The following is a 26,711-nucleotide window of genomic DNA, read 5'->3' on the forward strand; positions in this document are numbered from 1 at the left end:
GGCCTCTGCTCTTACTCAGCAACGAAGAGCAGCTTCAGCCTTCTGTAGAGAGGGAGAAACCACAGTCCCTGCCTCCCAAATTGCTGAGAGCTAGTGCTAATTCTCTCTGGAACTGGCAGCCAAACCCTGGCAGAACAGAGCTCAGGAGGGGACACTAGGACCCTTGTTCCACTGTGGGGAAAGGGCAGCAGTCTTGGCATGAAGAGCAGGAGGATGAAGCAGAGCTCCAAGCCTTCAGGACTGAGTTCTCCAATTGGCCACGGAGTCTCCCACAGCCAGCTTCCACCTGGGCTCGCCCCAGGTCCCTAACCCAGGCCTGCGTTTCAAGGATTGCTGTCATCCCCGCAACTGTTCTCCCTACAGCTGCTGGCTGTGTTCTAGGCCAGGGTCATTTCTCAGCCCCAGAGCAGATAGCCAAAGGACTCACTATTTCTGCAGGAGACGTGGGTCTGGGGACAGGCATTTAGAGGTGGCTGAGCCCCAGGCATTCCCCCTCTCTGCTCTCCTCTCCTGAAGCTTCAAAACATCAGGGCACATTTGGGAAGCTGGGTCCCCTACCCAGCTGCTTGCCCACCTTTTCGTCAAGAGGTAGTTGCACCCTCCCCTCCCCTCCCAGCCCCGGCCCACAGGAAAGCAACAAAACCATCGTGGTGAACACATTTATTTAATATGAGGGGTGGGTATTGCTGTCTCTGTCAGTGTGTATGGGCTGGTAGGGAGGCAACCAGAGGGACTTCTGCCCTGGAGTAAGAGGCTGTTCTGGCCCCAGGCTGGGGGTGGTGGGGAGCAGACTGAGGGGATGGGGTGGTGTGTAAGGAGGGGAGGGCAGGGTGAAGCTCTGCACACATCCTTGGGACCATGGTCCAGGCCCACCCAGTCACCAAAGCAAGAACCGAATAAATAAAGTGCAACCGTGGGGCTGGGAGTGGAGAGAGGGAGGGCACCGGGCGCACCCACGCCCGCAGCCCACATTCAGTGCTGCCAGGTCTGGCCCACCTCCTGGCCAGACCATCTTGTCCAATCACCCCTATGTCCGTCCCTCCAAGAGCCAGGCAGGCCCTGTGCAGCTACTGGAGGTAGCGATAGGCCTTAAAGCAGTGGTTGCCCGCGTCGGCCACCACCACGTGGCCATCCGAGGTCAGTGCCAGGCCCTGCGGGCCATACAGCGGCTCTGCAGATGTGTTGATATAGGACAGGAAGGAGCCAGAGCTGTCGAACACCTGAGGAACGAGTGGAGATTGGAGGGAGCCGTGAGATCAGGCAGATGAGTGGCATTTGGGAAGGGGGTGCATGGGGCCCAGCGGGAAACCTCCCCCTGGTGCCAACCCTGGGCCTTCCTTCCTCACCTGGATGCGGCTGTTGCCCCAGTCAGCCACGATGATGTTTCCATTGGAGTCCACAGCTACTCCCGTGGGGGCATTGAACTGCCCATTGCCCTCGCCGTGGGAGCCGAACTTGAAGAGGAACTCTCCGTCGGCACTGTACACCTGGCAGGGGAAAGGGCTGGGGACTGGGGACCCGGCCTCAGGCAGAAGGCGGGGCCTTGGAGGAGGATGGGGTGAAGCCCCAGGGCTGAGGACCCCCAGATCTGCAGCTATAAACCAGTTCTTCTTCCCAGGCTTCACGCCCACGCATGCCACTGCCTACTGGACACCTCCAGCTGATGTCCCTTGGGCAGCTTATCTTCCCTGGGAAAGTAGTTCTTCTTTCTCCTTCCCAGTGACTGGCAACACCCAGGTAGCCATGAGTCATTCTCAACTCCACCTTCTCCTCTGTTTGACGGCCAATGAATTACCACAACCCGCTGACTGTATCGCAAATCTGTACCCTATGCATATATTGCCACTGCAATGGTCCTCAGCTCGATTATTGTAAAAGACTGATCTTCCTGCCTCTAGTCTCGCCCCAGCCAGAGCGATCTTTCTAAGACACACAGGACTGCATCACCCTCCTGCCCGCAGTCATTCAGTGACTCCCCATAGCTCTTAGGAAGAGAGCAAGCCCCTTAAGGGAATGAGCAAGCCTCATTCTCACCTGGCACCACTGCCCTCTTCAAACCTCATCTGAACTACTTGTAGTTTCTTGACTACATGGTATGAGTTCCCACCTCCTTGGCTTCTCCTGTCCCCCTACCTTCTGGTGAATTCCCACTTGTGCTTAGTCTCACCTGAATCAAATGCTCCTGCTACACCCTCACCCAGTTTCCCTGCACTCTCCTACCACAGAATGTATCACATCACACTGTAATATCTTGGCACCTTCTTCTCTTCCCCACTAGACCATAACCAATAAGATAGGGAATGTATTTGCTGTATTCATCACTGTATTCCCAGCTTCTAGCATAGTGCCTGGGACAACGCAGCCACGCCATAGATGTTAATTGTTCAAATGAATGATCTCAAGGGGGGAAAAAAGGGAGGTGAGGGAGAGAGGAGTCTTGTGCGAGAGGAAAGGGTGTTGGAACAGTGGTCGTGGAGGGAGGGAGGACACTGACCTTCACGGAATGGTTATGGAAATCCGTCACTACAATCTCATTCTTGTTGTTCACAGCCACAAAATGGGGCCCTGAAAATACAAAGTGGGCTCTCTGGCAGTAAGCCAGGATACTGAGTGGGATGGGGAAGAACATCTGGGATGACAAAGCTGCGGTGTGAGGAGAGGGGTGGGGTCTCTGGGATGATGGTGCCAGGGTATAGGAAGGGACGGGGTCCCCTAGGGCCAAAATATAGGAGGAGGGGGTCTGTAGAGCTGGGACATCCAGGGGAGCTCTCTGGGACTGGGGTATCGGAGACTAGGTCTCTAAATTCTTTCCCAATACCTGCAAAGTGGCGGTCAGTGGCCCCACGGCCCCCAAAACGGCCAACCAGCTTGCCATTGGGCTGGAAGGTAAAGACGCAGCAGGACTTGTTGTCGACCACAATGATATGCCCATTCCGGTCTACAGCCACTCCCTTGGGGCCCATGAGGCGGCCAGCTCCAATCTTGGTCTGGAGGAAGGGGATATCCGTTAGGGGCTTTATCCTGCCCGGTGGGGAGAGTAGTCCCAGCCTGGCACCAAAGCAGAACCTTAGGCTGAGGATGGATTGAGCAGTCCAGGCCCTGACCACCAGGAGGCACTAGAATGGTCATCTCAGCTGGCCCCCAGGGTGCAGAGTAGAGTGACAGCAGGCCTCTCACCTTGAACTTGCCCTCAGGGGAGAAGATGCTGACCCAACGGTTGTCATAGTCTGCCACGATAATGTCTCCATTGGTGTCCACGGCCACACCTGTGGGACGCTGCAGCTGCCCAGGCGAGCGTCCTCGGACCCCAAAGCGGAACTTGAACTGGCCTTCATTGGAGAAAACCTGGAGCAGAGGAGCAAGGGAGCGAGTGGGCAGGAGGGGAGAGACTGTGGGCACAGAGGGAAGAGAGCAGGATCCTGAGGGAGGAGACCCACCCCCATTCATTCATCACTCAACAAGCACTTCCTGACACCCTGCTGTGGGTAGAATCAGACGTTGCCAGCAGCAGACCTTAGGGGACATGCAGCAGAGGTGTGAATGGGACTGTAAGAACGTGAAAGGGGTGAGAGGTGGTCCAAGAGCAGGGGCAATCCGAGCTAATAGCCTAATAAGGATGCCAAGAGATGAACCAAAGTTGGCGAGTAAAGAAGGAGGAAGAAAGGTGTTTAAGCAGAGTCAGCAGTATGTAGAAGGCACAGAGTCCAACAGGGGCACTGCTTGAATTCAGTATGGGCACTACTTGCCTAGTGTGGATGGAGTGCAGTGGGCACTCCCGTAAAGAACAGAAGGAGTAAGGTTTTATTCTGGGTATGATGAGAATTCACTGAAAATTTCTGGGCAGGAAAGTGACAAGATGAGATTTGACTTTGTAGTATAATAAGAAATACATTTGAGGGACTTCCCCGGTGGCACAGTGGTTGAGAATCTGCCCGCCAACACAGGGGACACGGGTTCAAGCCCTGGTCCGGTAAGATCCCACCTGCCGCGGAGCAACTAAGCCCGTGTGTCACAACTACTGAGCCTGCGCTCTAGAGCCTGCGAGTCACAACTACTGAGCCTGAGTGCCACAACTACTGAAGCCTGAGCACCCTAGGACCCGTGCTCCGCAACAAAAGAAACCACCGCAATGAGAAGCCCGCACACCGCAACGAAGAGTAGCCCCCGCTCGCCGAAACTAGAGAAAGCCCGCGCACAGCAACGAAGACCCAAGGCAGCCAAAAATAAACAAATAAATAAATTTGGGGAAAAAAAAAAAAAAAAAAAAAAAAAAAAAAATATATATATATATATATATATATATATATATATATATTTGGCCTTTGTCCCCAGTGCCTGGCACAGAGCTCCTCAAACCCTTAGAATTTCCTGATCAATAAGAGTGTCTTTTGTCATTCATAAGGAGTCCCTTTTGAGTTTATGCTAATGAGGTGACTTAGGGCGGGGCCCCTAGATGACTTCAGGATGGGGCTGGTCACCAGAAAGACCATCTGACTAAAGGGTCGGAACTTTCAGCTCTACCCACCAACCTCTGGGAAGGAGAAGGGGTGGGGAGCACAGATTAAGTTTTACAAAAATTCTTGAACAACAAGATTTGATGAGCTTCCGGGTTGGTGCCAGGAGGGTGTGTACCCCAGTTCCACAGGGACCAAAGCTCCTTATACTAGGGACTCTTCCAGACCTCACCCTATGTATCTCTTACCTGGCTGTTCATCTGTATCTTTTATAATATCTGTTATAGTAAACTGATAAACATAATTAAATGTTTGTCTGAGATCTGTGAGCTGCCCTAGCCAATTAATTGAACACAAGGAGTGGGTTGTGGGAACTTCCAATTTATAGCTGGTTGGTCAGACTACAGGTGACAAACTGAACTTTCGATTAGCATCTGAAGTAGGGGCAGTCTTATGGGACTGAGCCCTCAACCTGTGGGATGTGATGCCATCTCCAGGTAGATCATGTTGGAATTGAGTTAAATTTATAGGATCCCTGGTCGGTGTCCACTGAGAACTGGAGAACTGCTTGGCGGTGTTGGAAAAAGCACATGGGAGCTTTTTCAGAAAGAGCACTCTGGCTGCAGGGAGGAGTCGAGACTGGTAGCTGGCCGGCCAGTCAGAGGTGCTGCAGTGGTCCAGGTGAGAACTGATGATGGCTTGGACCAGGGCACTTGCTGGAGGGAAGTAGATGGATCAAGAGACATACAGGAGGAAGACTCCACAGGACTTAGCAGCAGACAAGAAAGGGGTAGGTAAGGGTGGGGGAATGGACAAGGATTAGCCCATCCAGGCTATGAGGCTGATAAGGTAATCTGGACAGAGGAAACCTTTCAAGCTCTCACCCTCTTCTACTTCTTCCACCTTAGCAACATGCTCAGGTCTCACCATCCTAAAAGCACCTACGATTTTAACGCTCCTCTCCTCTATAGCTAAGCCTTCGTGCTTCTCCTTCACAGCCACAACATCACTCACTGCATAAGCCTAACACATTGCTTTGTTATAACTCTAGGGACACAAGATAAATCAGAGCCAGGAGCAGCCTTGGAGAACTCGAGTTATGGGCCTTGGCCTTGTTCTTTGATCCAGATGTTCTCCCTCCTGCGTGGACTGAGCCCCCTGCCCCTGCACCATCCCCATTTCTTAGGCCCGCAGGGCTGTTTGAACTGGTCTCACCAATGGACATCACTTCCTCCTGATGTGGACCTCCCATCATGCCATCCCCTGGCTGATCAGAACAGCCCCTGGCTTCTGCCCTGGTCCCCTGTGGTTGGACAGCACTTGCCAGCACGAGAAGGCAGGCACCACGGGCTGAAGAGGTGCTGTACCACCAGCTGGGTAGTGAGGCAATGTGTCTGCCTCCTCCACTCCGAGCAGCTTAGTTTCTAGCTCAACACTGAGGCTTTAGGGGGTCTTCCTCTTCCCATCCTATCCTAACCTATCCCACCCATTACACCTGGCCAACTCCTACTCATCCTCCAGTTCTCAGAATTTCCAGGTCACTTCTTCAGAGAAGGTTTTAATGATCAACTCCATCTCCTATATCAATATACACACATAAAATTAAGTCTCCGTGATATATGCTTTTTAGCTCTTTTCATAACAACTGTCACTCCTGTCACTAAATAACTGCTAAATATCCTTGTCCCCCATCTAAGGATGTAAGCCCCAGGTGGGGCAGGGACTGTGTCTGTTTTGTTCACTGCTGCATTTGCAGCACCGGAATAGCAACTGGCACACAGCAGACGTTCAACAAATGAACGAATCCGTCAGCTCACTCGCAGACCAGAATCGGACGCCTCCCCTTGGATGCCGCACAGCCATCTCAAACTCACCGCACGCAAAAGTGAATTCATCAACTTATCCCCAGGCCCGCTCCCAAATGGCAACACCGCCTACTCAGGTCACCAAGCCCTGCAATTCTTGATCCCTCCCTCTCCCTGGACATCTGATGGCTCATCAAAACCTGCCGTATTTGCTTCCTTATCTCTAGAATCTGCCAGTGCCTTAATTTGATCCTTAACATCTCTCTCTTTTGCCATGGTAGCAGTAAGCAACTTCAGGATCTGAGTCTACTTGGGGGAGAGACCAAAACAAAATAAAACCAACCAACCAACCAGGGATTCTGGGAGAGAATGAAAAGTGCTATATGGCAAAAGGCTGAGGGAGCTTGGAGGAGAGTGTGATTAGCATTCTGCCTGAAGGAAATGAGGAAGTTTTCACAGAAGAGCTGATAAAATTTCTGGACTCAGACAATTACACAAGGATGTAATATATCCAAATCAAATTCTTCATTCAGAATCACAAAATGTTTCTTCTCTTCTGTCAGCTGATGCTGATTCAGCACAAGGAGAGGATCTGCCTCAGCTGCCACCATAGCCGGGTCCAAAGGAGGAGAAGTTCACGAGAACCCCAATCCTCACGAACCGAGGGGGGGGTCACAGTGCATCTGGCAGCCTGGCCCACAGCACACCTGAGAACCCCAGGGTGAGAGAACCTCAGCTTTGGAATCGAGAGCCAGGCTCCTAGCAGCTATGAGGTTGCTGCGTGGGTGGCAGCAGGGGCAAGGAGGATGGCTGTAGTAGAAGGAAGTGTCTGGAGTGGGGAGGGGCTGCACTAGGCCCTCCCTCTTAAGTCCCCACCCTGAAACAACAGACAAACACAGCCCCTCGTCAGGGAGACAAAGTGGCACATCTTTCCGGGGATGTGAGTACCTGTGTGTGTGCGCCCCAGGGGAAGTTTCCCAAACCTCAACGTTTGTGCCAAAAAGCATCCTTGGCATAAGAAGGAGGAACGGAGTTGGAGGGTGGAGGGTGTGATGGAGTAGGGCCTCGGCACCACCCCTACCCATCCAAACCCCTCCACTCCTCACTATCCAGCCTGGACCCAAACGCCTCCCTGCCCTGACCTGAGCCTCTCCTTTCCTCTGCTCTTAGGAACAAGGTGGGAATAAAGGTGGGCTAGACAGGCTTGGGAATATAGTCATGGAAGAGTTCCTGGCTCCTTCAGTAGGCTAGGTGGAAAGCAAGGGCCAGGAGAGCAGACACTGAGGTGACAGGCCTTTGGCAGAGCTGCACCTGTGACAGGGGTACTCAGGCAGAGGGTCAGGAAGAAGTTTAAACATACAGATGTGAAGTAAGGATCTTCAGGGAAAAGTTTTACTACCTGACAAAATGTTTCCAAGAACTGAAAGTTTACAGTAGTTAGAAACAATCCTGTACAGAATAAAATCAAAGTTCCACAGCTTCCTCTCCAAAAGCATTTACAGCGTGACCTCAGCTACTCCACTCCTAAGAGTAATCTCCCTCCAGCCGCTCTGGGATCCTTCCAGTTCCCTGAACAACGCCCTAGAGCACCTTCCACCTCCTGGCTTTTGTCCCCACCTGGACAATGGTATTTTCAACAACAGCTAACAGTTAGAAGGTTCACTTGGTGTCAGGCACAGTACATGATGTCATTCAATGCTCCCAGCAACCCTCTGAGGTATTCTTTTCCTAATTTTACACATGAGTTAACCTAAACTCAGGGAGGTCACATGACTTGTCAGTAAGTGGCAGAGCTAGGATTCAAGCCCAGGTGTCTGGTTTCAGAGCCTGAGCTTTGAACTGCTCTGCTGCGCCTACCACACTGGTGCCCGTCACTAGGCTCTACCTGTTCGTAGGCTCACTACAAGGAAAAGAGAAAACCGCATCTTCAGGCTTTATGGAGCTCAGAGTGCAGCAGACGCCGTGTTCCTTCAAGTGGCAGATGCTTTACTCAGGTGTGTGAGGCACCGGGAGGGCCAGAGGCAGGACCACCTATGAGGATGCACTATAGTCTAGCCACTGGAAGGCACCCCTTTTCACCAGTTATCCCCGTTTGACTGTCTAGTCAACTGGACGTTTGCGGAGACGGGCACGGACGACACGCATTCCGGATCCATGCAGGCATGTTGGAAGATAGTGGGGGAGGTGCAGAGACTGCATCCTGACCACTGTGGTGGGCAGAAAGCAAGCCAGCCAGGTGGAGACTCAGGTGGAGGCAGAGGGGAGGGAACAATGAGCCAGATCTTTGGGGTCCAGGAGCTGGTCTGGCCTGAGCCACAGCCTGGGAGGTAGAGGCTGCCAGCACAGTAAACCCTGGTGCCTAACTGTGAAGGTGCTGGTTACTGCTGTGGCCCTTGTGGAACAGATGGCGAGTGAGTGGGTGAGGGGTGGTGCTATGACTCATTGCGCTTTAAGTAAAGGTACTATCTGTAGGGTTTCATCCCTCAGGAGGCGACCTGTATACTTTGTTGGGTTTTTGTTTCTTTGTTTGTTTTGTTGTTGTTTTTTTGTTGTTTTAGTAGGCTGTAGCTTGAGAACTTCTATTTTGGTGTTAGGGGAGAGCTTACCTGGATACATTGGTTGTTGCTGTCTGCTACCACTATGCGGCCGCTGCTGGCTGCGGACACACCCTGTAAATTGGTGAATTCACCCTTCTCCCTTCCACGACTGCCTGTGGGGAAGAAACGGGATGGAAGCAAAAAATTCACACTAAGGTCATTTTGAGTCTCTGGCCCCGCCCCATCCCCCCTCTGGCTCCGCCCCCGGCCCTCTGTACCAACGCGGAAGACGAGCTCGTCCTCAATGGGGTTGTCCTTCCGTTTGCCGCCGGTGCTGTACATGGAGCTGGGCCGACGCACCGCCTTCTGGCGCACGTGGCTACCCGGGCCGCCAGGGGACTTGACGCGGCGCTTGACGTCGTCCGGGGAAGGTGGCAGGTCCCCAGGACGCAGGGCCCGCACGCGGAAGGGGCTGCCGCGCACCGGCTGTCCGTAGAGCAGCACCGAGAGGAGCAGCTCGCCTTCGGTGCGCGCCGTGTACACCAGCTCGTATGTGCCGTTCTTGTGGTCCACCACGGGCACCGGCAGGCGTGTGCCGTCGGGGCCCGTGATCTCCGCGCGCAGCTCGGCGCTGCCTGTGCGCACCAGCCGCCCATCCTTGTCTTTGGTAGTGACAGTGAGAGAGGCGGGCTGGCCCACCAGCGCCTGGCGCAGGCCCTCGCCAGTGGCCACCGTCTCATGTGCAGTGGCGCTCGTAGTGAGCAGCGCACCCAGATTGAGCACCGATCGCCGCAGCCCGTCGACCTCGAGGACCAGTTCCAGCTGCGCGTTCTCGTGCGGCCGCTCCGGGAAGGCCTGTGCTGCCAACGCCGCCAGCCGCTCTCGCATGTGCTTGCGCACGAGCAACACCTCCGGGGCCGAGCCCAGGCGCAGTGCCTGCTCAGCGAAGCTGCAGCTACTGCCGATGTGCTCCTGCCCCTGGCGCAGTGTGTCTAACTGGGTCTGCAACACCTGAGGAGGGGTTAGGGGAGAGTTGGATAAGCAGGCTCGTGGAGGGGAAGGTGAGGGGGGGCGTCTCCGTGATTCCTGATGAACTTGTGCTATGGCATGAAAGGAATACAAGAGGGTGAGTGTGGACGAGGGACACAGATGCCCGCAGTACCTACTGGCCAAGCCAGAAGGGCGCAAGTATAGACTAGGGGAAGGGGTGCGCGGGTGTGGGAAGCAGGGGACGCGTAGAGGCAACAGGCCATCTCATGATGGACGGTGGTGGGAAAGGGTGAGCAGACACACCTTCTGCTTGGCTCCACAAATGGCCTCCAGGTCGCTGACCAGGGCCTGCTTGCGCTGCTGCAGTGCTTGCTCCAGGTCCTCGAAGGCTGCGCTGATCTGGGCCAGGGCCTCCGCCTTGCGCTCCTGCAGCTGCTGGCTGATGCCCCCCACTAAGGCGATGGCAGCGGACAGCTGTGGTAGTCTGGGGAGGGGAAACAGCTCATACCAGGGCTGCTTGAGGATGCCCTCACCAAACCGTCCCTTCTCCCTGGAGACCCTACCGCTGCCCTCCAGGATTTCCCCTCCCTGAGACCCCCCTACCCTCCCTAAGAATTTTATCTCCACCCTCCCGAAGGTCCCTCCTCTGCCCCTGCTGAAGCACCGTCCCAGATGGCCCCACCAGCGCGGGCTCCCGCCGGGCGCCTACCGGCCGCGCACCGCCTCGAGCTGGCGCTGCAGGGCGGCCTTGTGCTGCTCCACCACGTCGCGCAGCAGCACGGTGCCGTGCTCCCGATGCTCGCCGGCGCGGCACTCGCCGCACATGGCCGTCTCACAGGCCTCACAGTAAAACTCCATCGTCTGGCGGCGTAAGGACTCCCGTCAGGCAACGACTACACACCACACTTCTCTGTCCCCTCCCCCCCCCCACCTGCCTTCCTTGCCTCTCACCTTCCAGGTGCACCCCCCCCTACCTGGACCACTTAGACTACCCTCTCACCCACAGCCACTCGGCCCCTCCCCCGACCTCTCCTCCCCCTCCACCCCAAGTCCTGGCCTCACTGGGCCTGCTTGGGCCCACCTTGCCTTCATGGTTGGGGCAGGAGAGGGGGCGGCCAGCCACTGCGCTGAGGGGGTGGGGGTCCTCGGGGTCGTGGGCCCCATCAGGTGCCTGCTGCATGGCCTCCATGAGGCTGCTGATGAAGAAGTTGTTCTGCAGCGCAGAGACGCCTTGCTCAGGGAGGATGGACGTCTGCCGACACACTGGACAGGACAGCGTCAGGCTCTGGGCAGGGATGTAGTTCTGGAGGCATCTGGCCAGGGAGGAGGGGGAGTCAAAGGGATGAAGGGGCGGGGCGGTGTCAGTGCACCCCTCCTCTCACCTGCCATGGGTGCCAATCCTTCTCCTCACAGGTGTGCTGTTACATTCATTTTGAAACCTCTCTGGCTGGCACACGCATCTTGTCCTGACAGCAGGGGTAAAAGGCCTCACCTCTCACAACTGAGTGGCAACACATCCCTGATGTCTCTCAGAAGATCAGACATACCCACATTCCTCACAGTGTGCACAGACACAAGTTCACCTTTCACAGGTGTTTACAAACCCTTCTCACAGAAAATGTGTGACTACCTACCCCCGCACCATTAACTCATTAAACATTTACTGGCTGCCTACTCTTGCCAAATTTATGCCAAGCTCTGGGGATACAAAGATAAAGCACAGTGCCTACCTCTAAAATACTTCCCGTTTATAGAGAAAAAAAAGTAACAAAATTAGAGTTTGCAGAAGTAAACAGTGTGATGATTAAAGGCATGGGTCCTGGAGCTAGGCTGCCTGGGTTCAATTCCCAGGTCAGTCAACTCTTATACTGTATGACCCCTGACAAGTTACTTAACTTTTATGAGCCAAGGATCCCTCCTTTGTAAGATGGAGACAGTACAGGCTTCACAAGGTGTGGAGAATTAAATGTAAAGTGCTGACATGCCTGTACGATATGTCGTACAGAAAGTACGATATATTGTAGTATTAGAATACTATTATAATACTAATTACAGCTATTAGTATTACCTATCATTAATATAGGGAACACAGAAGATGCAGTGATAAGGAAGTGCACAGAAGGGGCCTCTGGTAGTAGAGAGGGTAGCCAGAAGAGGCTGAAGAGAAGGTGACGTAAGCCAAATCTTCACGGACAAATAATTGTTAGTCTGACCAAGAAAGGTGCAGGGAGAGGAGGAAGGGTGTTCCAGATACAGAAGGTGGCCAGAAACAGCATAGTATGAGTAGGGAATTATAAGCAGTTCAAGGTGGCTGGAGAGAACGTCCAAGGCAAGGAATGGTAAGGGAAGTCTGGAGAGAGAGGCATGGGCCAGCTCACGGAGGGCTCCTGGGTCACATCAAGGAGCTTAGAAGTTATCTCAACAGCACGAGGGAGTTGCAGGAGCATGGTACAGCCAGGTTCACATTTTACCAGGTTCCCCTTCACTGCGTCTGTGTGGAGGGTGAGCGTGAACATGATGAGACAGCAGACGACGGGGAGGAGCATCCTTCTCAGCATCCAGCTACCATTTACTGAGCACAATGTGCCAGGCTGTGCTTTGCACTTGGTGTTTGTTAATGGACTCAGAAAGGGTAAGTGGTCCAAAGTAACGAAGCTAGCAAGCACAAGAGCCAGATCCAAGGCAAAGCGTGTGCTTAACCAAGGTACTCTTGTAATAGTCTAGGCAAGAGGTGAGGAAGACCTGGATTTAGGCAACAGCAATGCAGACTGAGGTGGAACAAATTTGAGAAGTACTTAAGAAGTGCAGCCAGTGGGTAGTGTTGTCTGGTTAGATATGGGGAGTGAGAGATGAGTCTCAGTTGACTCCCAGATTCCTAGCTTAGATGACTGAGTGGATGGTGGTGACATTCACCACGCTGAGAAACACAGAAAGAGGACTGGTTTACAGGGAAGTTCAGCCTTGCCCTGGTTGAGTTTACTGTAATGGTGGGACATCCAGGCAGAGGGGATCAGTAGACAGCTGAGGAGAAGGCAGGTTAGAGATAAAGACAGGGAGGCCGGGGCTTCCCTGGTGGCGCAGTGGTTGAGAGTCTGCCTGCCAATGCAGGGAACACGGGTTCGAGCCCTGGTCTGGGAAGATCCCACATGCCGCGGAGCAACTGGGCCCGTGAGCCACAATTACTGAGCCTGCGCGTCTGGAGCCTGTGCTCCGCAACAAGAGAGGCCGCGATAGTGAGAGGCCGCGATAGTGAGAGGCCCGCGCACCGCAATCAAGAGTGGCCCCCGCTTGCCACAACTAGAGAAAGCCCTCGCACAGAAACGAAGACCCAAGACAGCCAAAAATAAATAAATTAATTAATTTTAAAAAAATTAAAAAAAAAAAAAAAAAGACAGGGAGGCCATCAACATTTAGGTGGCTTCTGTAGCCATGGGAGAGGATATGATCACCAAGAAGGGGATTACAGTGCCAGAGCACCCAGCAAGTACTGAAAGAGGCGAGCAGAGAGGTAGGAGGAGAGAGAGTGTCAGGGCAGCAAAGTGAGTAGTGCAATTTCAGAAGCAGGGAATGAGTAGTCATCAGTGTCAAAAGCAGCTGAGGAGTCAGGGCAGGTAAGGACTGGAAAATGCCCATGGAATTTGGCAACTGTAAGAGTACTTTTGTCTGTGAAGAAAACAGTGAGTGGAGGGAGGGGTAGAAGAAGGAAGGCTTGACTCTGGCCAGTTGAAGAGTGAATGGGAGGTTGGAAGTTTGAGTAAAAAGGAGGTTGATGGGTTGGATGGCAGCTGGGAGGGACAGAGGGACAAAGGAGTGTTCTTATCTGTTTGTAATGGGAGGCTTGAGCATGTTTATAAGTTGAGGAGCCAGTAGAGAAGGAGGGAGGGAAGAGACTAGAAGACATGGGACGAGGTCTGGGGATGGGAGAGTGGCTTAGGTTGGCTGGAAGAGGAGGAGTAGACCCCATCCTCTGGACGGAGGGAGGGAAAAATGAGGTGGATGCACTTGAGCACAGGGGGCAAAATTGCAGAGAGGATGCCCAACTTGCCTCGGGCAAGGTCAGCTGCTGAAAGCGAAGGAGCGGGGTGGTGGTGGGAATCCAGGAGGACAGGGAGGCTGGGATTAGTCACTGAAGGGAGGAGGAGAGGAATCTTACTAGAAACAGACTGACGGCAGCTGTGTTTGGAGACCACAAATTTGTGGAGGGAAGATTTACATGTTGCAAAGTTTCCCATATCCTCAATCTCTTCTCTTAACGTTCTCTACACTTCTTGATCTGAATTAATTAATTTTTATTTATTTAACAAACACTATGTGCCAGGCACAATTCTAAGCGCTTCACAAATATTAACTTATTTGTGACCTAGTTTCCCCTTCGGTCTTCTCGAGTTGAGAGTGGTTTATTGTCTCATACTCCACATTCCTCAGGACCAGAAGGTGGGGTTGAGTCCTCCCCGCCCCCAACTGGAACATTTCTAAATTCTTCTTCTTCAGCTCCTTGGAAGCTCAGGCCTTCTGTCTACAACACCCCTCCTTGATGTCTCCGCTGACTCAACGGTTGCTTCCCCACTGGCCGAAGTCTTTCTTCTGGCTCACTCTCTTCTGTTGCCCTCCCTCCCACCCCAACACACACGCTCCTGCCATCATTCTCGGTGGCTCTGACATCCACAGGGTGACCCACCCACCGTCAAGACTTCTTAGTTCCTAAGCTTCCTCTCACCCCCTCCCCCAGTGATCTTTTCCTCCAGTTCACCCCAGCTGTCCACTCCCATGTGCTCCCGGCACCACCTATGTCTCATCACCCATCACGGCATCAGCTACGAAATCTGCATTTCAACCACTCCACTCAGTTCCCCTGTAACTCTCTCCCCAGCTTTGCTGAATCTGGGGTTCACCCTGCATACCTCTGAACTCATCAAGATCTCCGTCCTACGTGTTGCGCGTACCTGGCTTACGACTGCTTCCTAACTGGCTTCCTGTTTCCACTCTTGCTTCTCTAGAATCCACTCTCCAAACGGCAACCAGAATGAGCTTAAAGAAAATCTAATTTATGGAATTCCCTGGCAGTCCAGTTGTCAGGACTCCGTGCTCTCACTGCCGAGGGCTCGGGTTCGATCCCTGGATGGGGAACTAGAATCCCATAAGCCATGCGGCGCGGCCAAAAAAAAAAAAAAGTCTAATTTATGTCACATTATTTCCCTGCTAAAAAAAAAAAAAATCCTCCGGTGGTTTCCCACTGCATATAGAACAAAATCCAAAACTTTCCTAAAACTGCCAAGCTCCCCCGTGAACTGTTCTGACTCTTTCGGACCTCACTTCGTCCCACTTTCCTCCTTACTCAGTCACGCTGGCTTCTCCCCTGGTCACTGAACATGCCCCACTTACTCCTTTCTTAAGGTCTTTGCGTGGAACAGCGCAAAGATAATCCTGTTGCCTGGAACAATCTGTACATGTCTGTTTCCTTCTCATCCTCAGGTCTCAGGTCAAATGTCACCTCCTCGGGGAAGCCTTCCCTGATGACTCCACGTAGACTAGCCCCTGGCCCAACCGCCCTCACTTACTCCCTGTTTATTTTCTGGAAAACACTTAGTCCAAGCTGTGACTCTCCTGCTTGATTATTTGCTTGCCTACTGTCTGTCACCTCCCACCAGAGCATAAGTCTTTGAGAGCAGGGACCAGGGGATAAATGAATGAGTAGCATTAAGAGAGAAGGCTCTGCAGTTAAACCTGGATTCAGACCTCGACTATTTACTTGCTGTGGAGCCTCGAAAGTATCTCTTAATCGACTCTGAACCCTAGTTTCCTCCTCTCTAAAATGGGGATAATAAAGTATCTGTTGTGAGGATTAAGTAAATCAATACATGTAAATCACTTAGCCAGTCCCTGGCAAATAGTAAGCAATCAATACACGGTAGCTATTGTTATAATTTCTCAGGCACTGATTTTCTCCAAGAGTGCTCAGTGATCTGGGTATAGGAGAAGGTATGGAGATATCCAATTACGGCTCAGATCCAGGATTGAGCTTCCGCCACATGGGTTTAGAAAAGGACAAAGGTGTGTGGGAATTGTAGAGGCCTATGGTCCACCATGGGATTCAGGATGGGTAGGAAAGAAAGGGAGACCAGGAAGGAGATGGAGGCTGGGAGAAGAGGGAGCAGTCAAGGGCATTGGACATCTACATCCAGTCAAAGCTGGTGTAGTGAGAGTGGGGTAATGGAAGCCAAGAGTGGGATCCTGGAGTTTGTAACCACAGAAGAAGTGGTATTATTCTGGGTGATGGCAAGATGCAGGGCTTCGTTGGGAGGGTGTCTGACTGAGGTGGCACAGGACTACATTTATCTGTAGTCTGACTGTATGATGATTTGATTACTATCTTTCTCCTTCACTATACTGTAAGCTCCTTAAGAGCAAGGATCATACCTGTTTTTGCTTATCACTGCTTGCCCAGCGCCTGGGACAGGTCTGGCACATAGTAGTTGCTCGATAAATAAATATTTGTTAACTGAATGAATAATAGATAGAAGCCCAGAGGCTGGGAGGGGTTGCCTTTCATTCAGTGCCTCAGGACAACAGTGAGGACAGGCAGGGAGGACAGACCTAGCTTTGAACATCTTCCCACTGGTCAGAAAGTTCTGGGGCCAGAGCTGGTTGAGAGTCTCAGCTCTGCCTGATTTCTCTGGTGGTGTCGAAGGCTGCCTTGGCGTTTGGGCAGGGGCAGAGAAGGCCCTGTTCTGGGCAGGGGCCACAGCCCAGTGTTAGGAACCTCTGGTCCTCTCACAGGTTCTTGCACCGAACCCTTACCTCCTGTAGGCTGGGGTTCATCTGCTCCCCTCCATGTGTGCACATATCTCCCCCACCTCTTACAGGTTTACACATGCCACTCCCTTCTCCGGGGGGCCTGCAAGGTCCTCATCCCTCCCCGGTACACACACCCTCACCTCTCACAGAAGGTGTGCAGGCAGGGCAGCACCTTGGGGCACCGGTACCGATCCAGGCAGATGCTGCACACCAGGAACTGCTTGTCCATTGGCTGGACCTCTGGGCCAGGGCTGTCCTCCCTCTTCGCCATGGTGCCCACGGATGGCTCCTGCCACTCACACCAGCCTGTGTACGGAAAGACGGTCAGCACCAGGGAAGCCAGCAATCCCTCTCTCCACCTGATCCCCATCACTCAAAACCCCTGCAGAGCACTAGCCCCATCTCTTCTCTGCCAGGGACCGAGCAGCGTGAAGAACATGGACTGAGTACCCTCCGAGCCTGCTGCTCTGGTTAAAAGCACAGGCGTCAGGTTAGATTGATTTCAAACCCAGCTCAGTCTCTTACCAGCTATGTGACCTTGCACAATTCATACACCCTCTCTGAGCCTCAGTTTCCTAATTTGCAGTTATGGAAATAATAATCCCTACCTCAAATGGTTGTTTTGAGAATTTGCGATAGTGTATGTCAAGTGTGTGGTACGGGGATGCCCTTCACTGACACACCCACCCTTCATCTCCTCTGCCTCCCCCAAACCCTCCCCCAGGAGACTTTCCTATTGGAGTGTCTCTCCTCTGACCACCTGCAGCCCTTCTATCTATGCTCTGACCCACCTCCCAGCACAACTGCCCGGGATCACATCCTTTTCCACATCCAATCAGTATCCAGGTCTCGTGGATTCTGCCCCCCCAAATACCGTATCCCCTTTTCTCCAACTGCACAGATACCACCCCCAATTCAGGTGCCACCAAGTCTCTCCAGCGATACAGCAACAGCCTCCTAACTGGCGTCCTTGTCTCCTCGCCTATGCCTTCTCATCCCTCTCTCTCACAGCCAGAATGAGGCTTCTAGACACAGATTCCATCTTGTCACTAACTCCCTGTTTAAATTCTTTCAGTGGTTCTCCATTGTCCAGAGGACAAAGTCCAAACTCCTTAAACAGGCCAACAAAGCTTAGCTTTGGCCCATACCTCCCTCCACCACCTCACGTCTCATGATTCTATGAGTAGTCACACTGGTTTCTTTCTTTTCAGTTCCTGGAAAACTCCTTGTTCTCTTTCGCTTCTGGGCAGTCACACATTCTGTTCCCTCTGCCTGAGATCCTCTTCTCACCCCCACTTCGTCTGGCTAACTCTTGCTTATCTTTCAGGTCTGCACATAAATGTCACTTCCTCCAGAAGGCCTTCCCTGATTTCCTGAAGTCTGGGTGAGGTGCTCCACCTTTATGTCATTCTGCACCCTGTCTTTCCTCCATCCTGGCCCTTTTACACTATACTGTAATTTTCTTGTTACTTCTCTGCTTTTTCCATAGTATGCAGAGTTCTTGAGGAGAGGCATTATATTTTATTTCTTTTCTATTCCTAGCACTTAGCACAGAGCCTGACATAAGGATTGGTCTATATTTATTGAATTAATTCAGTAATTCAACAAATATTTATTAAGTGCCTACTTTGTAAGGCGCTGGGGATAGAGTGATAAACAGAACAGATATGGTCACTGTCCTTGTGGTGGGGAGGTAGTGAAAAGTAAATAAATGAATAAATATATAATTACAAATTGGGGGACGGGAGTGCTATAGAGAAGAAAAGGATGCTATGAGAAAGAATGCCTTTTTGATTGGGTGATTGGGGAAGGCCTTTCCAAGCAGGTAACTTTTAAGCAGAGCTTTGAGGACTAGAAGGAAAATAGTAGGGATGAGGGTGTGGGCATCAGAGAGTGAGGGAGGGAAATCGTTCTAGGCTGAAGGAACAGCATGAAGGAAAGTCCTTAGGCAGAGACTCACTGAGAACTCGAAAGGGTTCATGTGGTCAGAGCAAAGGGAATAAAAGGCCACAGGTGAGTTTGGGAAGGTAGGCTGGAATGAGATCACAAAGGACCTTGATGTTAAGAATCTGGGTTCTATCCCAAATTGGGAGGGAAATGATGCAATTTACAAAAAATAAAAATAAATTAAAAAGCTACACTGGCAGCTATGAGGATTGAAGAGGAGCCAGGGTGGAAGCAGGGAGACCGCTTGGGAGGCTACCCCAGTTCTTCAGGTAGGCTGATGTTGGCTATTAGCAGAGCTATAGGCAAAAAAGTGGATTGATTTGAGAAATAACCATGAGGTTGAGTCAAAAGGACACCACGATGGACTGGATGTGGGAGGGGAAAGGAATGACAATAAGGACTCCCAGGTTTCTCCCCTGAGGATGATGGGCTGTGCCTAGAGACAGTGAAAGCTAAGGAGCTGATGTGGGCCATTCCATTTTAACCATGAGACGTCTGAGAGGTGCCTGTGTGATACCCAGGTAGAAATGTCAAGTAATAAATAGAATATAGGAGCTCCAGGGAGAGGTCTGGGCTGGTTTTTGACTTGGAAGCATTGGCATATTAATGACACAAGGCAATGATAACGGATGGGACCATCTAGGGATAGAGAGTGAAGAGTGAAGGAGAACTCAGAGAGATGGGAGGAAGACCAAGAGTGTGTGGGATGAAGGAAGTCAGGGGAGGGGGGGGATTCAAGAAAGAAGGAGCAGTGAAGTAAGATGAAGACTGGAGACTGTCCACCAGATTTGGCTGTGGTGGAATGGGAGGGGCAGAAGCCAGGTCAGAGTGATGGAAAAATGAATGGAAATGAAGAAATTAACACAGCAGTTGTAGACAATTCAGGAGAGAAATCTGGCCATGAAGGGAAGCAGAAAGATAGTCAGACAACTTCAAAACAGGCAGTGACTAGGAGCAGGTCACCACTATCTGTGCCCAGCTCGATGCACCATGGCCCTCTCTAAAAACAATGCATGAATGAAGAACGAATGAATGAATGCAGTGGGGCCAGTCCAGAGTGCAGAGCTCTCTCCAGGTTTGCGGAGGGGCAGGAGAGGGGCTCAGCTGCACATGCCTTATGTTTATGTGAGGGTGGGCATGGATAGGGTAGGAAGGGCATCCCTGAATGTGGACACTGGGATTCTGAGGTTCTTTCTCCAGATGTGCAGGGTTCTGAATCTGGAGACTTAATACAAAGACAACAACATAGCAGGAGGAGGACAGATTGAGGGTTGGCAGAGGGAGCAGGAGGCCAGAGCCGAGCTGAAGCTTCTGTTTGGCGAAGGGGAGTGCTGCGAGGAAGAGTAGGAGTGGTCTGCTGGGCCCTTCTGGGGCAGCTGGAAGTCAGGCTCCGCCTCTCTCCAAGCCCAAGGGGCTCTCCCAGCCTGTCACACAGGGGCGGAGATTGGGCAACATCCAAGCACGGACAGCTCCCTCCCTTCCCCTTCCTGCTTCAGTTCCCCACCCAGGCGTGCTGGGCGTACAGCCGCTGAGGTCACACCCCTGCCTAAATCACCAAGATTCCCTTCCTCTCCTGGGCTTTTACTCCCACCTCTCCCATCTCGCTGCTCCTTAGAGATCTGCCCCCAAGGTCCTACAGGCCATGGTTTAAATAGACTGTTTATCACAGCAGGTACTTGGAAGATCTTGAACTCAGAGCTGAGATTTCACCCTCCTTCCTCGGGCTGCCTACTGCCATCTCTGCATCCCTTATCCTTCCCATCTTTTAACTGAGGTTCTAAAGGGACTTCATTTCCTCTTTCAGCATTCATTCAACACCTCTGCTAGGCCTGGGAATACAAAGATACATACTCGCAGCTCAGCCTTCGTGGATTCCACAATCTAATAAATCAATTAATGTAGTGCAATATGGTGAGGGCTATCACAGGGAAGCACAGATTGCTAAGAGTCACCTAACCTAGATCTGGGGCGAGGGAAGGATGTACAGGAGGCTGGAGGTCCAGAGAGTTCTCCTGAAGAAAGGGCCATTCAAGAGCTCCAGGATGGGTAAGAGTTACAGAGAGAATGGTGCCTTCTGCATCAGGAGACTGAATCAAACACTGTGACAGGGGAGGACTAAGAAATGAGATGCAGTGGTAGGCAGGAGCTAGATCATACAAATCTTTGTTGGCCTTACTGAGGAGTTGAGACTTTACCCTTCCCTGCTAGGGGATTAAGGCTTTATCCAAAGAGCAAAGGAGCAGGGTGGGGAGGTGGAGAGGGTTTAAGTATAGAGTGAGAGAGCAGAAAGAGTAAAGTTTTGACTGCACCGTGGAAAACAGGTGAGGGGTATCATGAGTAGAAAGTTAAGAGACTGCCATGATATTGTAGAGGAGAGGTGATGGTGGCCTTGATTAGGGGAGTAGCAAAGGGGAGGTTGACAGAAGTGGATTTTATAGGGAGGAATCAATAGAACTTGGTGACCAGTTGGTTAGATAGGAAGAGTAGAGGGAGAAGAAAGAATTAGAGATGATTCCTAGTTTTCTGGCTTGAAAACTCTGAAAGACAAGCAGTTTGGATGGGAGGGTGACAGGCTCAGTGTTTAGTAAGAGGAATCTGAGGTGCCTATGGGACATCTGAGAGGTCCAGCTGGCAGTTGGAAAGATAAGCTGGAGCCTAGGAAAGAGGTCTGGCCTGGAGATATGGATTTGGGAGTTGGTGTAGAGATGGTACCTGAAGGCATGGAAGTGTATGACATCACCCAGAGAGGGCATAAGATGAGAAGGGAGAGCCTCTGACTGTGCCCCAACGAACCTCAACATTTAAGGGACAGGCCCAGAAAGCAAAGCCTGAAAAGAAGTTGAAAAGGTGTGGCCAGAGAGGCAGGAGAATCAGGAAAGAGATATGAAAGCCAAGGGAGAAGAGAGCTTCACGAGTAAGAGAACAATCTTCATTGTGAAATGCTGCAAAGAGTTCCCATGATCTAAAGCCCAAAAGAAGCTGGTATTAACCTCAGGGAGTGTGGTTTCTAAGGGCTGGAGGAAAGGAAGCCAGATCCAGGGGGCTGAAGAGGAAGTTGATTGTGAGCAAATGAGGACAGCCAGTGCTGATTCCACCTGATCTTTGACATCTGCAAAGGATGTGTTTCAAGGCTTTTCAGTTTCTCCAAATTCTCAAACAGCATCTAATTTCCTCCATGACTTCCTCGTACAACCTCATGAGAGTCCCAGTATACATGATTGACACAGCTGTGAGTGAAGGCAGGTGACCGAGGCATTGTGAAAAAGTGGATGCAAGAGGCCAGTTAGGCTCACTTGCTTCTGAAAATGACTCACTCCTGGTCACTAGCCTGCAAGTGTATTTGATCATTTGAGGCTTCAGCAAAATGACAAATGACTGCAGGATACAGTCTTTGGGTTTTCTCTGAAACAGATGAAGCCTTGGAGGAGGTAAAGTCCTCAAAGCCAAGGAATCCTTCAATAACATTGGCAGGGAAGGAAAATGATGAAATTTGCAGTACCATCTCTCCCACCCCCTACTGCCAGACTGAGTAAGTAGGTGAATGAACCATTCAATGAGCTGATCAACCTATCAAACAATCAAACTTCCTGGGCACTCTGGACAAGGCCCTTAAAGTGGTTACTGGAGACACAATGCTGAAACAGACACACTCCCTGTCCTTCACAAGTTCTCAGACTAGTGTGGGAAACAGACATGGAAATACACAACTACCACGTGATAAGTGTCATGATATTGACATATTCAAACTGCTATGGCAGCAAAGAGGAGGAAGTACCCAACTCTGAAGGTGGTGGAGAATAAAGAAGACTTGCAGAGGAAGGGATGTATGAGCTGGCTCTTGGGGGACAAATAGGAGTTTGATAGGTACACTGGGAAAACAGTGAGTAATGGAACAGAAGCATGAAAAATTAAGAAACATGGACCAGTTGGGCAAGAGAGCAAGACTCAAAAGGGCAGAGGTTGTACTTGATGCTATCACAACCCACTCGATGCGAGTTCTCCACTTGCCTCTCTGGCTGCTCCTTCACTGTCCATTCCTTATATGTCTAGCTCCTCAGGGCTTTGTTCTAGGGCCTCTTCTCCCCTCACTTTCATACTGTCTGGAAAAATCTCACCATCTCCCATGGTTTCAGTTACCATCCACTTGCTAATGACTCCTAAAGCCTTATCTCCTGTGCAGAAAACTTCTTGAACCCACCACACCTGTATATCCAGCTGTACCTTGGACATCTGTACAGGGGTAATGCTAGAGACTAGTCTAAAACTGAATTCACTTTCCCCTAACCTACTCATCTTGCTGCGTCTCTCATCTCAATAAAAGCCACCACCATCCACCTAGCCACATCAGCCAGAATCCTGGGAGTCTTTTCAATTCCTCCTCTTCTTTCAACTTTCAGATATAAGGTATGACTATTATTCTTGTTTCTGCTCCTAAAATGTGTCTAGGTTAAAAGTCAGGAGATCCAGGAGCTAGTCCTGACTCTCACTAATTTCACCAATGCAAGGTAAGACTCTGGACAAGTTCCTACTCCATCCCCTTACTTGCAAATTGGGGGAGGGTGTCTTTTTCTTCCCCAAATCTGAGATTCCCAAGGTTTTCTGTCCAGCCAAAGGTCCCTACAGACTGTAATATGTACCCATGATTAAATCCATTAATATACTACCTTGAGTATGATTGCTGGTTTCCACAGGAAGGCTAGGTGTGTTAGAGAGTGGTTGTAGTTGTCCCCACCTCCCTTCCAAAATAAATGTTTGCTGAGTTTAGGGCACCCATGACACTCCCTCTGGGCACCCCCTACCCTAGCCTAGCAAAATGGTTTTGCTCCATTTTTCTGAACACAGGCTGTACTATATCAACTATGGGCCTTTGCTCAAGCTCTTCTCTCAGCAAGAATGCCATTGTCCCCTAAGTGGCTGAGGCAGCACCTGGCACACAGAGGGTGCTCAGCATATGTTGGTGACAAGAGAGCCGTGTTTAAGTCACTGCAGTATCCTCTCACCAGACAGAGAGGCAAAATCAAAGGCAATAACAATACAAGTGAACGAAGTTCCAAGGAAAAAGACCTCTACTTAACATAAAGAAGCTTTCCCATAACAGAAGTAGTAAGTGCTCTGTCACTGGAGGCATGCAAGCCAAGAGAAGCAGGGCACCTGTCAGGCCTGCAGCTCTGATGCCAATTCTGCAGCAAATCAGAACCCTGCTTAGGGGATGAATGGGCACTGATGAGCTGGACAGACAGGCAGGGAGAGACCTGTGAAAAAGACCTCTGCACCTGCTCCAACCTCCCAGATCTCATCTTCCTACAGGGGCCAGTCCTGGGTTTCTGCTTTCCACATCGGAGACCCCCACACCAGGAACAAGACCAGGGCTGGCCTTTAGTGGACTGACCTCCCTGGGGTGCAGCCTGCCCCTCCAACCTGCAACCATCTGTCCCTGCAGGTTTGCAGCCCATGATCTGAAGCCAAGTCCAGAAGGGAGGAGGCCAGAACCAGGGAGGAGCCTGGGGTCCTCCAGGCGGGGCCCAGGCTGCAGGGGAAACAGAAGGGTCCTTTCCTACAAGAAACAGCCTCCGGATGCGGCTTCCTGTCCAGAGGCCAGTGCTAGAGGAGGAAAGGGTGTCCTCTATACCCGCCGGTGGGCCTCTAGGTGCCTGAGAAGGGAGGGGGTAGCAAGGGGTGGAAGTGTCTGCACCAGGGAGAAAGGAACCCTCGGACAAGCTGGGCCACAAGATTCCAGAGTCCCACTCAGCAGCCCCACCCGCTCCCCCACCCCCCACCATCCTCGGCCGCAGCGTTCGACACCCTCCGCCAACATACACAAGCTCCCAAACCCCGCGCTCCTCCAAGGAAGCATCACCCATCCACCCGCGCCTCCCCCCTCAAACATGGACCTCACGTGAGCAGCCACAGCCCGAAGAATCCCCCCACTGCTCTCACGGACAGGGACACGCCTCACGTGGACAGAGACAGGCACAGCTTTTGAAAAGCATCTATGCCCTCACCCACAGACACTCGGACAGACACACCGCCGCTCGCACCCGGACCGGGACCTGGGCAGACAGGGATACAAACGCACCCCTGGGGGCCGCCCTTCGCACTCACAGCGGCGAGGCAGGATGGGAGGGCCAAGACCCGGACTGCGGCCACTCCGAAGGGCCCGCGGCGCTGCCGCTGCTGCCAGCGCCCGTCCGCCCGGCTCTGCCCGCGGCGCCGCCCCACGTCCCGCGCCGCCGCCTGTCCCCGCGCCGGCGCCGCCGCCGGACCCGCCGCACAGGCCGGAGGGAGGGGCCGGGGCGGGGCTGCGGACCAGCCGGGGGAGGGGGCGGCTCGGAGACCGAAGACCCACCCACGCCCCGCCCGCAGCCACGGAGGCCCCGCCCGCCCCTACCCCACCCGCACCGCTCCTCCAACTCTCCCGAGGCTCCTGCAGGAGCTGCCTCCCCTGCCGGGCTGGGGAATCCTTGAGCAGGATCCCGGATCCCGGATCCCGGATCCTCGATCCCCGCCAGCTGCCTCTGGCTCCCGACGGCTCCAGGAAAGGGCAGCGCAGTGGGTCTCAGGGACTGGGCGGACGCTCCGTCACGAAAAGGCAGCTGGACAGCAGGGTGTTCGGACTCTGGGAGCCGGTAAGGGCTGTCTCCTGGAGGTGCCCTTCCAGGCTTTCCTGGGGGGCTCCTACGGACTATGTTAGTGTGATCTCTGCTGAGCAGGGGGAGACAGGGATCGCCGGTGACTCGGCACGGATCTCTGGGCGGCGGACGAGCCCCAGGGTAGAAGGGCAGTACGCAGAGCTCTGGGAGAAGGGGCTGACGGGGTAGAAAGATGGGGGACTTAACTTGGCTCAAGGTGCCTGGCTCTCCCTCAGGAGCCCCCTCGCGAGGAAATTATGGTTCAGACCATCCAGCGACTCCCTTCCACCCTCCAAAGACCAGAGCAATTCTCAGAATCATCGCCTTGTGGAAAAGCAGCCCCGGTGGAAAATAATAAAAAGTATAACAGTTAACAAGGACTGAGTGCTTATTATGTGCCAGACACATAACGAATCACTTTACATATATTATCTTCTTTAGTACTCATAATCTTAATAGGTAGCTTCTTTTATTAGCCGTGTTTTGCAACGGAAATAACTGAGGGCCCTTGGCTCCCCAGACATTAACCCTGATCACTCAGGCAGAAAGTGCTGGAACCAGGGTTTGAGCTCTGCTTATAGGTCCTGCCTCCAGTCACTTGGAGCCTCAGTACCTTTCATGCTGAAAAAGCCCCAGTGGCCCATAAAGTGAGGGGCCTGTATGTGGACCACCCCCCTTTATAATGAAGCTCCAGTCAGATAACTGCACCCTTCCAGAGGTAGGGGAGAATGCTGAAAAATTCTGGAGCATTCCTTGGTCAAGGAGCATAGGGTGATGGTACCTGGTCCCTGAGTAAATCAAAGTGCTATTGGGGAGCTTTCTCGCATCACACAAGGTTCAGATTTGGGCTCAACACCTGGATGCAGCAGGGACCCTGGGAAGTGCCTTGACTTCTCATCTGCCTCAGTTCTGGCACCCAGCACAGGTGCTCTGGTGCTTGTAAATGAGCCTCAGACAGGGTTCACGCTTGCTTTGGAATATGGGGCCAGGGCTAAGAGACCACTCAATATGAGGCAACTCCGGTCTGTATAACACTATTTTAAGCCTCACAAAGACTTCTTTCCTCAATCCTAAACTTCTCCCATGTCATCAAACGTCTGCTGATAAGGCTTCACAGCTCCTTTGAACAAAGGGCAAAAGTCCTTAAGCAGCCTGAAAAGGCTCAGCACGATCTACTTACTACCTTACCTCTACAGTCATTCTCAGCCACTCCCCCTTCATTTTTCCCAAGCTGAATTCCTTCCTGTTCCTACTCAGGGCCTTCACATATGTTGGCCTCTTTGCCTAAGATGCTCTTCCCCCTACTCTTTACCTGGCTGTCCTCTAGTTACCCTCAGGTCTCAGCTTTCAAGTTGACATCCCCATCTCCACCCATCTAGGCTAGATGCCCCTCCTCTGTGCTCCCATAGCTCCCTGTACTTCTGTATCCTGTACCTGTATCCTCCCTGTATCCTAGTACTTATCACTGTATTGTAGTTGCCTAGTTACTTGCCTCTATCCCCCACTAGGCCGTAAGCATTGTGGGCAGGGACCATGTTTTATTCCCTGATGTTT

General features: G+C 52.2%; 1 protein-coding gene across 2 annotated transcripts; it reads right to left on the reverse strand.

The window, feature by feature from the left end:
• Positions 1 to 911: 911 nt before the first annotated feature.
• Positions 912 to 24,747, reverse strand: TRIM3 (tripartite motif containing 3). 2 transcript variants are annotated; one of them, XM_068555614.1, is made up of 12 exons: positions 24,631 to 24,747; positions 16,722 to 16,887; positions 10,868 to 11,099; positions 10,496 to 10,647; positions 10,090 to 10,270; positions 9,075 to 9,807; positions 8,866 to 8,969; positions 3,178 to 3,345; positions 2,819 to 2,987; positions 2,495 to 2,565; positions 1,347 to 1,487; positions 912 to 1,220 (listed from the first exon to the last, which is right to left on the reverse strand). In XM_068555614.1, exons 2-12 carry the CDS (start codon positions 16,850 to 16,852, stop codon positions 1,068 to 1,070), a joined length of 2,235 nt encoding a protein of 744 aa, XP_068411715.1. In that variant the 5' UTR covers positions 16,853 to 16,887; positions 24,631 to 24,747; the 3' UTR covers positions 912 to 1,067. The 2 variants fall into 2 exon arrangements, with proteins under 2 accessions (XP_068411715.1, XP_068411714.1); XM_068555613.1 differs by having other exon boundaries at positions 24,605 to 24,747.
• Between the last annotated feature and the right edge of the window lie 1,964 nt (positions 24,748 to 26,711).

The sequence above is a fragment of the Eschrichtius robustus genome, chromosome 11 (assembly GCF_028021215.1).
Source record: "Eschrichtius robustus isolate mEscRob2 chromosome 11, mEscRob2.pri, whole genome shotgun sequence".
In the NCBI taxonomy this organism is placed as follows: domain Eukaryota; kingdom Metazoa; phylum Chordata; class Mammalia; order Artiodactyla; family Eschrichtiidae; genus Eschrichtius; species Eschrichtius robustus.